Consider the following 14,442-nt stretch of genomic DNA (forward strand, 5'->3'; position numbering starts at 1 on the left):
ACAAAATACATATCAAAACAACAAATATGTATTTCTGTTATATAATGTAGTCTGAGACTCTTGATAAGTTGGTTCAATACTGAGAAGAAAGCAAACTCTCTTAAACGCAATATACACAATTTCAATATTGATAATACTTTAAGAAGTTGGTTTCGTTTAGGGTTTATTCTAAACTTTTTAAGTCCGTATTATCAAATACTGCCAATTCTCTCTATCTGAACGAATCATATTGTAGGTTTGTTTGTGTGTTTTTGGTATATTTCAACATCCCCATCTTTGCTATGTGGTGATTGATAATGTATAGTAATTAGGCATTAGCGCAAATATGGCATTTGGTGTTTTAGACCACAATACGTACATATCTCTGAAAAAACAAAACTTAGATCAATGCTTTTATGTCACAGGGACATGCATATGTATACAGGCTCACTGTTACCACTACTTCCAATGTAGTATTTATTTAGCTCTATCATCGTGTTTCACTTTGAAAAGATTGATTGATTGATTTGTGTTTGCTTTACGCAGCATTAGCACAGAAATACTATAATGTGGCTAGAGCTAATTCGAATATTAAAACAATGTGAAGTATATTTTCAAAATCAGACAAAAAGTCTTTGAGATCTCATAAATATGTTTAACCCCGCCGTATTTTTGCGCCTGTCCCATGTCAGAAGCCTCTGGCCTTTGTTTTTCTTGTTATATTTTTAATTTTAGTTTATTGTGTATTATTTGGAGTTAAGTATGGCGTTCATTATAACTGAACTAGAATAAACATTTGTTTAGGGGCCAGCTGAAGGACGCCTCCGGTGCGGAAATTTCTTGCTGCATTGAAGATCTATTGGTGACCTTCTGCTGTTGTCTGTTATATGGTCGGGTGGTTGTCTCTTTGACACATTCCCCATTTCCATTTTCAATTTTAATTCAATAAACTGAAAATATATACTAAGCAAATTAATTATTTACAAATAAAAAATCAACACTTAGGATAACATGATAAAAATAAAAATCGTTTTAATATAACAACATTTTTATATTTTATAATATATTCCAATACTTTTAAAAATGAAACAATATTTGTAATTGGAACACTATTAAAAAATTCATACACATTATGGACATTGCAATGCTTCATACGAATATAAGCCAAATCATCACATTTAAAGAGAGGTAAATCTGTACTTCTTTCGAATAAATATAAAAGGAAGTATGTATTATTTCCCTTTGAAAGATTTATTTAATAACTGAAGAACTGTTTGACACTTTCATCGAAACCTTTATTGATCAATCTTTAAACTATATGCATACATTGAATAGTTAATGACTGATTTATTGATTGTTGATATCATACTTACCTACAATATTTCTAATTGATTAATGGAACTTATGAATAATCAACTATACACACATTCGGATGACAAACCTTAATACGATCTCCTTTTTAGCTCACCTGACCTGAAAGGTCAAGTGAGCTTTTCTCATCACTTTGCGTCCGTCGTCCGTCGTCCTGCGCTCGTCGTCCGTCGTCTGTCGTCCGTCGTCGGTAAACTTTAACAAAAATCTTCTCCTCTGAAACTACTGGGCCAAATTTAACCAAACTTGGCCACAATCAACCTTGGGTATCTAGTTTAAAAAAATGTCCGGTGACCTGGCCATCCAACCAAGATGGCCGCCATGGCTAAAAATAGAACATAGGGATAAAACGTATATTTTGGCTTATATCTTTGAAAACAAAAGATTTAGAGCAAATCTGAGATGGGGGTAAAATTGTTGCTCAGGTCAGGATCTATCTGCCCTGATATTGTCAGACAAATCGGACAATCTGTTGTTGGGTTAGGTTATGCTGCTGCCCCTGGATTGGTTATTTTAAGGAAATTTTGCAGTTTTTGGTTATTATCTTGAATATTATTATAGATAGAGATAAACTGTAAACAGCAATAATGTTCAGCAAAGTATGACCTACTAATAAGTCACATGACCAAAATTGTCAGTCAACCCCTTAAGGAGTTATTGCCCTTTATAGTCAATTTTTAACAACTTTTCGTCATATTTTGTAACTTGTACAAAAATCTTCTCTAAAACTACAAGGCCACATTTAACCAAACTTGGCCACAATTATCATTGTGGTATATAAATTAAAAAATGTGTCCGATGATCCCGCCTACAAAACAAAATGGCCGACATGACTTAAATTAAAAAATAGTGGTCAAATGCAGTTTTTGATTTATATCTTTGAAACAAAGACATTAAGGGCAAATCTTTTAAGATTTTCATGTCCATCAGAAATAGATCTGTTCCCTCTTGGTTTTTGGTAATTAGCTCACCTGGCCCGAACGGCCAAGTGAGCTTTTCTTATCACTTGGCGTCCAGCGTCCGTCGTCGTCCGTCGTCTTAACTCTTACAAAAATCTTCTCCTCTGAAACTGCTGGGCCAAATTTAACCAAACATTGCCATAATCATTATTAGGGTTTTTAGTTGAAAAATTGTATCCAGTGACCAACCCAACCAACCAAGATGACCGCCATGGCTAAATAGACCATAGGGGTAAAATGCAGTTTTTGGCTTATAACTCAAAAACCAAAGCATAAAGAGCAAATCTTAACTGGATACAATTGTTCATCAGGTAAAGATCTATCTACCCTGAAATATTCAGAAGAATCGGACAACCCTTTGTTGGGTTGCTGCACCTGAATTGGTAATTTTGTGGAAATTTTGCTGTTTTTGGTTATTATCTTGAATATTATTATAGATAGAGATAAAGTGTAAACAGCAATAATGTTCAGCAAAGTAAGATTTACAAATAAGTCAACATAACTGAAATGGTCAGTTGACCCATTTAGGAGTTATTGCCCTTTATAGTCAATTTTTAACCATTTTTCGTAAATCTTAGTAATTTTTTTACAAAAATCGTCTCCTCTGAAACAACTGGGCCAAATAAAACCAAACTTGGCCACAACTATCATTGGGGTATATAGTTCAAAAAATGTGTAGCGTGACCCGGCCAACCAACCAAGATGGCCGCTACAGCTAAAAATAGAACATAGGGGTAAAATGCAGTTTTTGGCTTATAACTCAAAAACCAAAGCATTTAGAGCAAATCTGACATGGTGTTCAATTGTTCACAGGTCAAGATCTAACTGCCCTGACATTTTCAGATTAATCGGACAACCCGTTGTTGGGTTGCTGCCCCTGAATTGGTAATTTTAAGGAAATTTTGCTGTTTTTGGTTATTATCTTGAATATTATTGTAAATAGAGATAAAGTGTAAACAGCAATAATGTTCAGCAAAGTAAGATTTACAGATGAGTCAACATGACCGAAATGGTCAGTTGACCCCTTTATGAGTTATTGCCCTTTATAGTGATTTTTTAACCATTTTTCGTTAATCTTATTAATCTTTTAGAAAAATCTTCTCCTCTGAAACACCTGACCCGTTTAAAAGTTATTGCCCTTTATAGACATTTTTTTTTTACAATTTTTCGTAAATCTAAGTAATGTTTTACAAAAATCTCCTCCTCTAATACTACATGGCCAAATTAAACCAAACTTGGCCACACTCATCATTTGGGTATTTAGTTTAGAAAATGTGTGTCGTGACCCGGACAACCAACCAAGATGGCTGCAACGGCTAAAAATAGAACATAGGGGTAAAATTCAGTTTTTTGCTTATAACTCAAAAACTTAAGCATTTAAAGCAAATCAGACATGAAGTAAAATTGTTTATCAGGTCAAAATACATCTGCCCTGCAATTTTCAGATGAATTGGACAGCCCGTTGTTGGGTTGCTGCCCCTGAACTGGTGATTTTAATTAAAGACATTTTGCTGCTTTTGGTTATTATATTGAATATTATAATAGATAGATATAAACTTTAAAATACAATAAATGTTCGCAAAGTAAGATCTATATAAATAAGTCATCATGGCCGAAATGGTCAGTTGACCCCTTTAGGAGTTATTGCCCTTTATAGTTTTAACCATTTTTTCGTAAATCTTAGTAATCTTTTACAAAAATCTTCTCCACTGAAACTACTGGGCCAAGTTAATTATAGATAGAGATAATTGTAAGCAGCTAGAATGTTCAGTTAATTAAGATGTACAAACACGTCACCATCACCAAAACACAATTTTGTCATGAATCCATCTGCGTCCTTTGTTTAATATTCACATAAACCAAGGTGATCTAGTTTTCAAATAACATGAACCTTGCCTCTTATCATTATAATATACTACTTTGACAAATTTCCTATTATCCGTTTCTCTGTATTATCTTTTATTCACAATAAAATGTTCAAAAACCTTTAATCATCATTATAGAGGACAACATAAAAATGTATTTCTAAAAACTAAGATCAACTGTCATCTTACAGTTTTAAATTCAGATACTTTGTCTTCTTGTAGTTTGTGTCAATTATTTTTCTGTTTAAAAAAATTTCACTATGTACTACAAATGCATAGCATTCGTGATAATTTGCCAATATTTTATCCAAAGCAAACATCCATACCTGTTATTGTCTATCAAATGTAAGGACTCAACTGAAATTCGATTTTCGTATGCTAACAAGTATACGATTCCATAACATCATATAACATACAGATTGAAAGTGAAGTTAAGATAATCGCTATTTCATGTTTGCCAATCGTAGTAAAATTATGTTTAATGCAGTAATAACAATTTATTCGCCGTGAGGGAAGCTTGTATACGTTCCGCTCTGGAACACGGCGTATATTTTATTAAATTTCGCAACTGTCATCTTATAGTTTTGAATTTAGATACTTTGTCTTCTTGTAGTTTGTGTCAAATACTTTTTCTGTTTAAATGTTTGCATTATGTACTGCAAATGTATAGCTTTCGTGATAATGTGCCAATATTTTAATCAAAGCAAACATCCATACCTGTCATTGTCTATCAAATGTAAGGACTCAACTGAAATTCGATTTTCGTATGCTAACCATTGTATGATTCAAGAATATGTTTATATGATATCATTCGTAAATGTTGATGATTATGTATTAATTTGTTGAAAACACAGTCGTATAGAAAAGAGTGATCAACAGTTTGTACATAAAACACAAGTATGAATTATGTGAATTTTACGTATCCAATAGAAATGTTTGATCAAGATGATAAAGTTTTGGCTAGCCACAAAATCAGATTCGACCCAACATTATTTTCTTAAAAGTGCACATACCAAATTGTAAATACGGTTTCTTTAATGAAGTTGTGTCAATAATATTAAAAGAATTCGTGTTTTGTATTGTTTGTCTTTTCATATAGTTCTTCAAAGTACTTGTTCACCTACTCAGTAACAAATAATACATAATATATTTGGAATGATTAGCATATATATCTTACAATTGAATACTCTTGTACAATGCAACAGCTGTCGCTCGTCGAACAGACAAGTCAACCTTTCTGAATATTTAAACTAACGTGTATATAAGTCGTATAATACTTCCGAATTGGTGATTGTTGTTCTTCTCAAAATTATGATATACGCTGTTCATTGGTAGTTGTAGGAGTCATTTTTCACTCTTTATAATGCAATATTCAATAAAGTGGACTGCTTTATAAAAACACAGTCTAACAAAGAATAACTTTGTATGTACATAGATTCAATTCGAAATAATTTTTCTGTTTTTTTTCTCAGTCAAATATTGATAGTATTGAGCATTTAATTAACATTTTGTAAACAAAATTGTTTTTAACTGTTTTATTTTCGACATTTACTTTAACAGCATTGTGACTATCACTTATGAGAAATATATAATATTTTTATTTCAAATAATGTTACTAATATAATCATTTTCAAATATTATTAAATAAGCGAATGATTTAGTATCTCAGGTGTTAAGGTTAACTTTGTTGATGTAAAATTTTATCAACTTTGAAAAGAAATTCCCGCAGTTTATTAACATTATGTATTATGTTTCAGCGTATGGTAGTACATTGAACAAACTATACATCATCTTTATTAATGTATCATAAGTATTACGTAGAATAATATGAATCAGAAAAATAATCTGGCAGGTTTAATTTTCATTTTAAATAGTTGATGTATATAGTCAAATCAACTACGTAATTAAGTACATGTGAATATCAGGAGTATTTTTACCAATAACATTAGAAAGAGATACTCCGCCCATTACACTATTACTGAATTCATTGTTTAATTTTTGGGGAAACATGCATGTTAAAAATGAACCCCTTTTAAATATATCATATCTATAACGATAGTTTTTCTTCTTCTGATGATGATAGTTTTTGTAAATGTATATTGATCTAAATAGCGTGATATTTTGAACAGTTTTCTTTAAACGACACGATATTGAATATTATTCTTTAACTATTGGTTTAAAATGCTTCCTATCTCCTGAGATCACCCCTGGTTTTTGATGGGGTTCGTATTGTTTATTGATTAGTGTTCTATGTTGTGTAATGTGTACTATTGTGTGTCTGGTTATTTTTTCATTTTTAACCATGACATTGCCAGCTTATTTTCGATTTATGAGTTTAACTGTCCTTTTGATATTTTTTATCCCTCTTTTCTTTTTATTTTATCAAAATTGTTTAATTCCGATAAACATGTTTTGTTTCATAAGCATCTTAAATGCTTAAAATGTCTTGTTGCTGTAGTTTTTTAGCGACCTGAATAATCATTTTTGTTCTTATCAGTTTTTTTGTTATTGTCCTTATTACCCGGTATATCATGAATATGTCCTGGTTATGTCAATATCAATATTTTATTATTTGATATTTCAATTAATTGTGTTCGTGAAAAACTGAAGTTTCATTTAAAAAATAAATACATATACAAATAAGATCTTGTATGTTCTCTTTTTGAAATTATTGAATCTTTGAATCTGTTTAAGCCTCATTTGGAAATTCGTTTTAAACCTGAACTTTTTATGTTAAGAACAGAACAAGGATGAGATGAAATTAAGATAGGTTCACTATTTAAAGATATGGAATATCTTATTATTCAAAGTATAGTAAGACCTCCCTCATGTGGCCTCCGGGTGAAGAAATTTCTAGCTACATTGAAGACCTGTTTTTGACCTTCTGCTGTTGTTTTTTCTATGATAGGGTTGTTGTCTCTTTGACACATTCCCCATTTCCATTCTCAATTTTATTTTTACTGTCGCATACAGTAGCCATGTGTATAGGATTCCGGAAAATTGTCTTTATTATGCAATTCCAAAGTGACGGAAGTAAGCCTATCTGTTGTAAACATTGTTCATTTTACAGATACATATGTCCGTTATGACGTTTCAAGTTTTGCCAAAATTTGTTTTATATTTGTCTTTATTTCCATATATATTTTTACATTCAAAAGACTATATGAAAGACACATGTGTATCAATATCGTCTAAAAAAAAACCAGAACCAAACGTACAACTTTGCATCAAGCTTTTTGTGTTGGTTTGCAATTATCTACTTTTTGACGAGAAGTGTCATACAAGTTTGGTATGTCAAAATGTCTTACTGTTTTTTTTTTTGCTTTATTATTAGGTATCTATACTATCAAACGAGAAGACATCATTGTGTGTGTCGCTTCTCTTTCTTCCGCCAAAAAATAAATCATCATGCCTGTGTGTTCTATAGGTAACACGCATAGTCGCATTCGTCATCCATTTTTAGATTTATTCAGATTGAGTTATTTTGGGAGAAAAACGACAGAATAGGTGTCCGGATATTGTTTCCTTCATCAGACTGATTTATAGTCATATATAAGACATCCGGTTTTAAACATGCACAAGTACAACCAATCGTATGATAGATAACTAAAAGAAAAATAAATAAGCCGATCAGAGCGTTCTCCATATCATGGTTTTTAGATCGCAAGAACCACAACTGTTATACTTCCTAGAGACAACAATTTTCGCATTAATCCACATGTAAACTCAACACTACTATTATATAAAGAGACTCTCTGTATTCTGTCTATTGTTGTTTTTTTTTTAAATATATACAATTTAATGGGTCATCCCAGTTACAAAACTGAAAAATAAATAGGCCAATCAGAGCGTTTTCTATATCACGTTTTTTTTCTCGCAAGAACCACTACTATTTTTCCCCCCTTAGAGTCGATTATTTTTCGCATTTATCATGGCCACATGTGAACTATGACTATACTACTATACTATTTCGACACTCTCTGTATCTTGTCTACTATTTTCTTTGAAATATTCACTTTCTAAGGGGTCATACCATTTGCATATAAATAGAAATAAGTAATTCATGTGAAAACAAGAATGTGTCTATAGTATACGGACGCCACATCGATACTATCCTTTTCTATGTTCAGTAAACCGTGAGATAGGATACAATCTCTAATTTGGCATTCAAATTAGAGAGATCATATCATAGGTGACATATTTACTCAGTTTCAAGTTGGGATCCAATTTCATCAAAAACTACATCGACAAAAACTTTAACATGAAGCGGGACAGACGGACGGACGAACGAACCAACGGACTCACAGACTAGAAATTATAATGTCCATTAATGGGGTTTCAAACAATTATTGTTGAAAGTGAAAGTAGTGCTTTGGCCAAAATTGAAATAGGGTAGAGATTAGAGGGAGACAGGATTTTTTTGGGACGTCAGGATCGGTGGTTGTTAAGCTATTGATTCGGGATTGATCCTTATGTGATCCGGGAATATTTTTTTTCGAATTTCGGGATGTCGGGATATGAATTTCGTTATAATACACATCTCGGAATTTCAGGATCAGGGCCCTTCCGACCACTTCTCAAATTAGCCTTAGTCATTTAGACAAGATTTTAATCCTACCATTGACACGTTAATAGGGCGATAAAAATGAAAATCACTGACGGATTGTCATACAAGATACTTTTCTTACAATAATGATGGTCTTTAAGCTTTTTCATTTATTTCATGTTTGAAGCAGTGCAACTTTTTACTTAAATTTTACTATTACCAAAAAATGCATTGTAGCAAAGGGGAAGAATCATTGTGGTATAAGGCCAGAACCATATAAATAATTAAAGTTAACAGAAAGTAAACAAGTAACGGACTTTGGAAATAAGGGAGAGGGCTTTTGAAAGCTTATTTAAAATTCTTCAGACAATATATATTACGAAAATTCATCTTACCGCAGTTTACAACCTGTATGAGGCCGTGATCATACCACATCTTCGTTTTTATTATATATATATGTAAGGAATATCTTGAAATATTTTGATTTTCTTTATAAAAATGTTTGTTTTTAACAGGTTTTACTAGAAAACTGTGGAATAAAATTACGCCCATGTCACATATTATACTGCATGTTTTATATGAGTAGTTAGGAAATTATTCTCTTTATTGACTATTGTGGTATAACATTGGTCCGTACACAAGTTATAAAAATTTTGAAGAGTTGATATAAGTATTCTAGCATTGTGTATCCTACAAAAAAAGATATATCCAGTACAGAAGTCTGAATATTATCAGATAAAAAGCCTTGATATAGCCTATGTACCACAGCCACTGGATAACTCTCCAAATTTGAATATTTTAATGAATAATATTCGAAAAGAAAAACTAATTGCAAGAAGTATTTTTTTGGTAAAATAGAATGAATAGTGAGAGTGTAAAATACGGATATAGGGATATAGATATTGACCAATTATTGTTTAAATTTTTAAAGATATTAAATCTATTAAAACTTTAAATTACATTAGTGTTACTTTTCGTTTTTGCAAAATATACATACATGATAATATATAACACTACAAACTACTGCTTATGATTAGTTTATACATATTTAATTATATCATAGTCCATGGACGAGTCCAATTTTGTTCGTGCATTTTTTCAGTACATATTCAGTTCTATTTTCCATCTTTTCCTCTTCTGAGTAACCTGAGCTTTTCAAGTTTATTAGCAATTTTCTTTTTGTAGAGATTCGAACCAGCAGCTCTATTTTTACCTCCTTTGTCGAGACCCCTGGATACAGCCTTTTTAGCACTCACTTTTGCTATACTCCGTCTTGCAAGTGGGTCTGTGTCTTATTGCAAATAAAATATTGTTAGAAAATTTAATGAAATCAAACGTGTATGATGCTTTTGGAAATGTGGAGGGCGAGTTGTTATAATTTTTGGCTCATGTAACATTCATTTTATATGTGTATTATCATTTAAAAGAATAAGTATTTTTTCTTTGTTCATTAATGTTTACATAAATTGTTTTTTCTCTCTTGAATTGCTTTATGTTTGTAATTGCGGAGCTTTTATAGCTAGTTATGCGGTATGGGCATTGCTTACTGCATATTGCTGTACGATGACCTCCAATTGAAAATGTGTGTGTCATTTGATCTTTTATGAAAAGATTGGCAATCATATTACATTTTTATTTAATTCAAGGTGAAGGCCAAGATTTGGAAGAACTCATTTGAAATACATATTATTCTGAGCATATCACATATTATGCATGAGCATATCAAGGTAACACAATCATTTGCATTTAAAAAAATACTTTTACTTACTATATATATTCCAACAAAGATTGGGGCATCCCCGTTCGTCCGAGCCATCACCACAGTCATCCACACCATCGCATACCCAAGACCATTTTATACATTTGGAATCAGTAGCGCAAAGAAATTGATCACTTTCACAAGCTGTAATTACAATTTATGAAATGTGTTTTCATTTTCATTTTCTGCAACACAATGATTCATGCAAGATATTTAAGATTCAAAAATACAAGGCACACTTCCTGGTTTAACATGTGATTATATTAAGGTGACATGTTCGGATTAAATTCTTTCCTGAATACTCATCTATTGTTTAAGAGATTGCTTTTGAAATGATATAAATGTTAAAAATTGTAAGGAATCTTGTACATATATTCTTCATTATCAAGTAAGCAAGAATGTTTGTTTTTAGTTTTTAAATAAAAGGGTTAAACTGTTATTACTAGAACATCCCATATCGTCTTCTCCGTCACTGCAATCAACCCAGGAATCACACTGATAATCTGCAGAGATGCATTCTCCGTCCAAGCATGTATACTGATCATCCGAACAGCCTAAAAAAAGCAATATCTATTGCATATAAAATCGTCTACATTGTGTTTTACAACATTTTGCGTTGCTTTTTTAAATATATGAACGTAAACATGGATGATGTAGCATTGAGCAAGAAACCGAGAATATATTAAAGATTGAATGTGAAACTCCTGAACGTATAAACAAAAATCAGGACGTTTATTTATATTTACGATATACAGATTTCCGAATTTCGGAATGATTTGACAAGCTTTTGATATCGAAAAGCCATGTATTGTTAACATTAAGAAATGTAAAGTCATCTCGTACATCTTAAATTTTGGTATTGTCCACATCAAAATGGCAGCAAAATGAGAGAGTTAAATACTCTGTATTAAGGTAATTAACACTTGTAAAACCAAAATATACCAAACGCCCGCATAAAGTCTATCTTGCGATGGCGACCATTGTCCTTGCATCGAAACCGATTTAAATGAGATAAGAAAGTCAATAAAAACATTGTGAAAAGCATATTGAAAAAAAAATGTTAAAATTATTGTCACTGAAACAGTTACAATCTTACTTGTCCAATTTAAAAAAAAAAGATAGATGAAAAAAGAACTTTCTAAAGAAAATGATGCATGAAATTCAAACTAATAATGCAATTGTAGAACGAAACTTTAAGTCAGATGTATCTAAGCTAAGTGAAAGAATAGACAGTGTATAATTTAGCAATGCGAACATATTAGAAAAAATGCAAACCTTCACAAAGAAAACAATCTACTAAAAGAAGATATTGAAAATGCAAACTGGAATGAACAATACTAAAGGAAAACCAATATCATTATTTTTTGACTTTCAAGAAAAAAAAGGAGAACATTTTGCCTCATAGCTTTTTTCATGAGATAAGTAAACTAGATGTAACAATTGAACCATCCACAATTGTAGCAGTAAACAAGATACCAGGAAAACACGGAAAACCTAGAGCAATTCTTATAAAATTGATGCGCTTGGAATAAAAAATCTCTAAATTGAGAAATAGAAATCTTGAGAAGTTCGCATCTCTGACAATTTCACAAAATTTAAACAAGGGCTGCTTAAAATGTTAGAACTGCATGAGGATGTCATCAGTGCGAGGTATTTCAACGGACATATATTTGGCACTGGCTTCAAGTGGAAACGTCATCGTTTCGACATTGATGACATTATTAGGCAGAAACGCAACTCATACGAATATTTTCTTAAAATGACCGGTTATAACATTTGATGTATATTTATTCACAGTTGTTTATTGTCGTTTATTCCTTGCTGATATTCTTATAAAAAAATCATGCTATTTTGGTATTGTTCAACTCAAAAGTTAAAAGTCTGAATCTTTGTTTTGTAGGCTGTACTATCTGGGAGTGGCGTACCTAATCAATTTTGTGACGGAATTTAATGTCTATTTCCGCATTGGTCTCTAATTGTTCTATTCATTTCAAAATTTCCGATAGAACATTTAACAAAAATAACCCATTTGAAATACACATTTTTTTAATATTATAAGTTAGAAGGTAACCAGTTTTTCAATCTGATATTCAACTTTAAAGCGTATTTGACACTGCACTTATATTTGAAATTACATCGAACACCGTCGACTATATTAGAAGAAGTATACTCTTATTAGTTCTATACTATAATAATGAATATATAAAATACCGTATGATGGAGCCAAAGGAACATCACGGTCTTCAAAAGGGAAAATAAACAAAAGGGAAGGACAAATCGTGTCTTTTGTCGTAAATGTTAGTATGGAGTTTTCCATATTAGCTTGAATTTAACATATAATTACTGACAATTCATAAATATACGTAAACATATGCTCGACGATTGTTTTGAACACATACAATTATTCGATGTTAAAACAATTTAACTTGAATACCTATATACGCAAACTTAACATTGAGGTTTTTTAAAATACTTACAAAATGCTGTTCCCAAAAAAATTCCAAATGCAAGTTCTACCTTCATAATTGTATATGTTTTACTGGTAACTAAAAAGAAAAATGATATCATCAAAATTAGGTATAATGAACTTTAATTTTTTTAATGGCCAACTAGTAAGGTTTGATACAAATAGCTTAAGACTTTCATTATTCGTATATTTCTTACCAGCCCAGTTGTCAGTATTTATGTCCTGACATGACTTATTATAGATATGGTCACTTCTGTATATTAACGGATGCAAAAACTGTCTTCACATTTTTCGAAATACCACGAATGTGCTATCTAGGATTACATTACCTGAACTGTATATGTCAAAATTGTCTTTTTTTGTCTTCAACTCCGTCCCTCATTTAATCTTTTGAATAGATTTGAGTGTGACAATTGAGTCTTTTATTGACAAAACGAGATTCTGATGTAAATAATTTTAATCATGATATCTTTGTTAAATGTATAATGAATAATTTAGAATTCCTGACTTGTTCATGTAATCGAATGATTCAAATGTACCTAATGGGTTAAACTCAGTGGAAAATAGGAAAAAAATGAATGTAATCATGGTTATACTGTGCATTAATTTGCTGCAATATAAACTCGGTATTTATAAGGATTTCAATGCATAAGATTATTCACTTTCAACTGTTATACAGTATATGAACTAGAGAACAAATAGTGTTAAACAAAATCAAAGAAATATATGGTAAAATGAGAATAATTTTCTCGATATATCTATTGATAATTCTCTTACAGTTTCATGGTTTTATCTCGGTTTTGAAATAAAGATGTTTTCGCGAAAATTCTTAATTTCATTGAAATTCAGTGCCCGCGTGGTTCACGCTAAAATTTATTTTAGAAACAATTCCGGTAATCGTCATATGAAAAAATTATGTGGATTGCACGTGAGATGCACGTGAACATCACATGATATACACGTGAACATATTTTAACTTAGTCCACGTGAGGTTTTAATTACTAATCCCGAGTGACGTTAATGTTCCTAGTATTCTAATACTATCTCAAGCTTATACGCATCTGCAACTGTCAATGTTTATGACCACTAAATCAAATATATGATAAATTAAAGATGAGGTTAAAGTTTATTTAGCTTAAATGATAAGCACAAGGTCGGCGAACATTAATACAATTTAATACTGATAACAACATAGACGATTAAATGAAATTTTATCAATTATAATACATTGAATCTAAAACTTACATTTGTTGTCAGCAGTGAAAGCCAGGTCAGGACGTGGAGTTATTAACACAGCTGCTCCATATATATGCAAAATGCTAAAGCTAGGGTTTAATTTGATTGGACACAATTTCAAGTCGCAGTTAGTAAATTTAAATGATAATAGAAACTGCTGAATGTACCTTTTTTCCTCTTTTTGTTAAATTTGCGTTTTTCAAAAACCTTGACTTTTTTTAACAAACGCCAATGAAAGTTTACGGATGTTCAAATACACT

General features: G+C 31.3%; 1 protein-coding gene across 1 annotated transcript; it reads right to left on the reverse strand.

Annotated features, from left to right (window-relative positions):
• Nucleotides 1-9,753: 9,753 nt before the first annotated feature.
• Nucleotides 9,754-14,221, reverse strand: LOC143051146 (uncharacterized). The gene is made up of 5 exons (XM_076224153.1): nucleotides 14,192-14,221; nucleotides 12,957-13,025; nucleotides 10,923-11,033; nucleotides 10,489-10,623; nucleotides 9,754-10,011 (listed from the first exon to the last, which is right to left on the reverse strand). The coding sequence occupies exons 2-5, from the start codon at nucleotides 13,000-13,002 to the stop codon at nucleotides 9,836-9,838; spliced, it is 468 nt and encodes a 155-aa protein (XP_076080268.1). The 5' UTR covers nucleotides 13,003-13,025; nucleotides 14,192-14,221; the 3' UTR covers nucleotides 9,754-9,835.
• Between the last annotated feature and the right edge of the window lie 221 nt (nucleotides 14,222-14,442).

This window comes from Mytilus galloprovincialis, chromosome 11 (genome assembly GCF_965363235.1).
Source record: "Mytilus galloprovincialis chromosome 11, xbMytGall1.hap1.1, whole genome shotgun sequence".
NCBI lineage: Eukaryota > Metazoa > Mollusca > Bivalvia > Mytilida > Mytilidae > Mytilus > Mytilus galloprovincialis.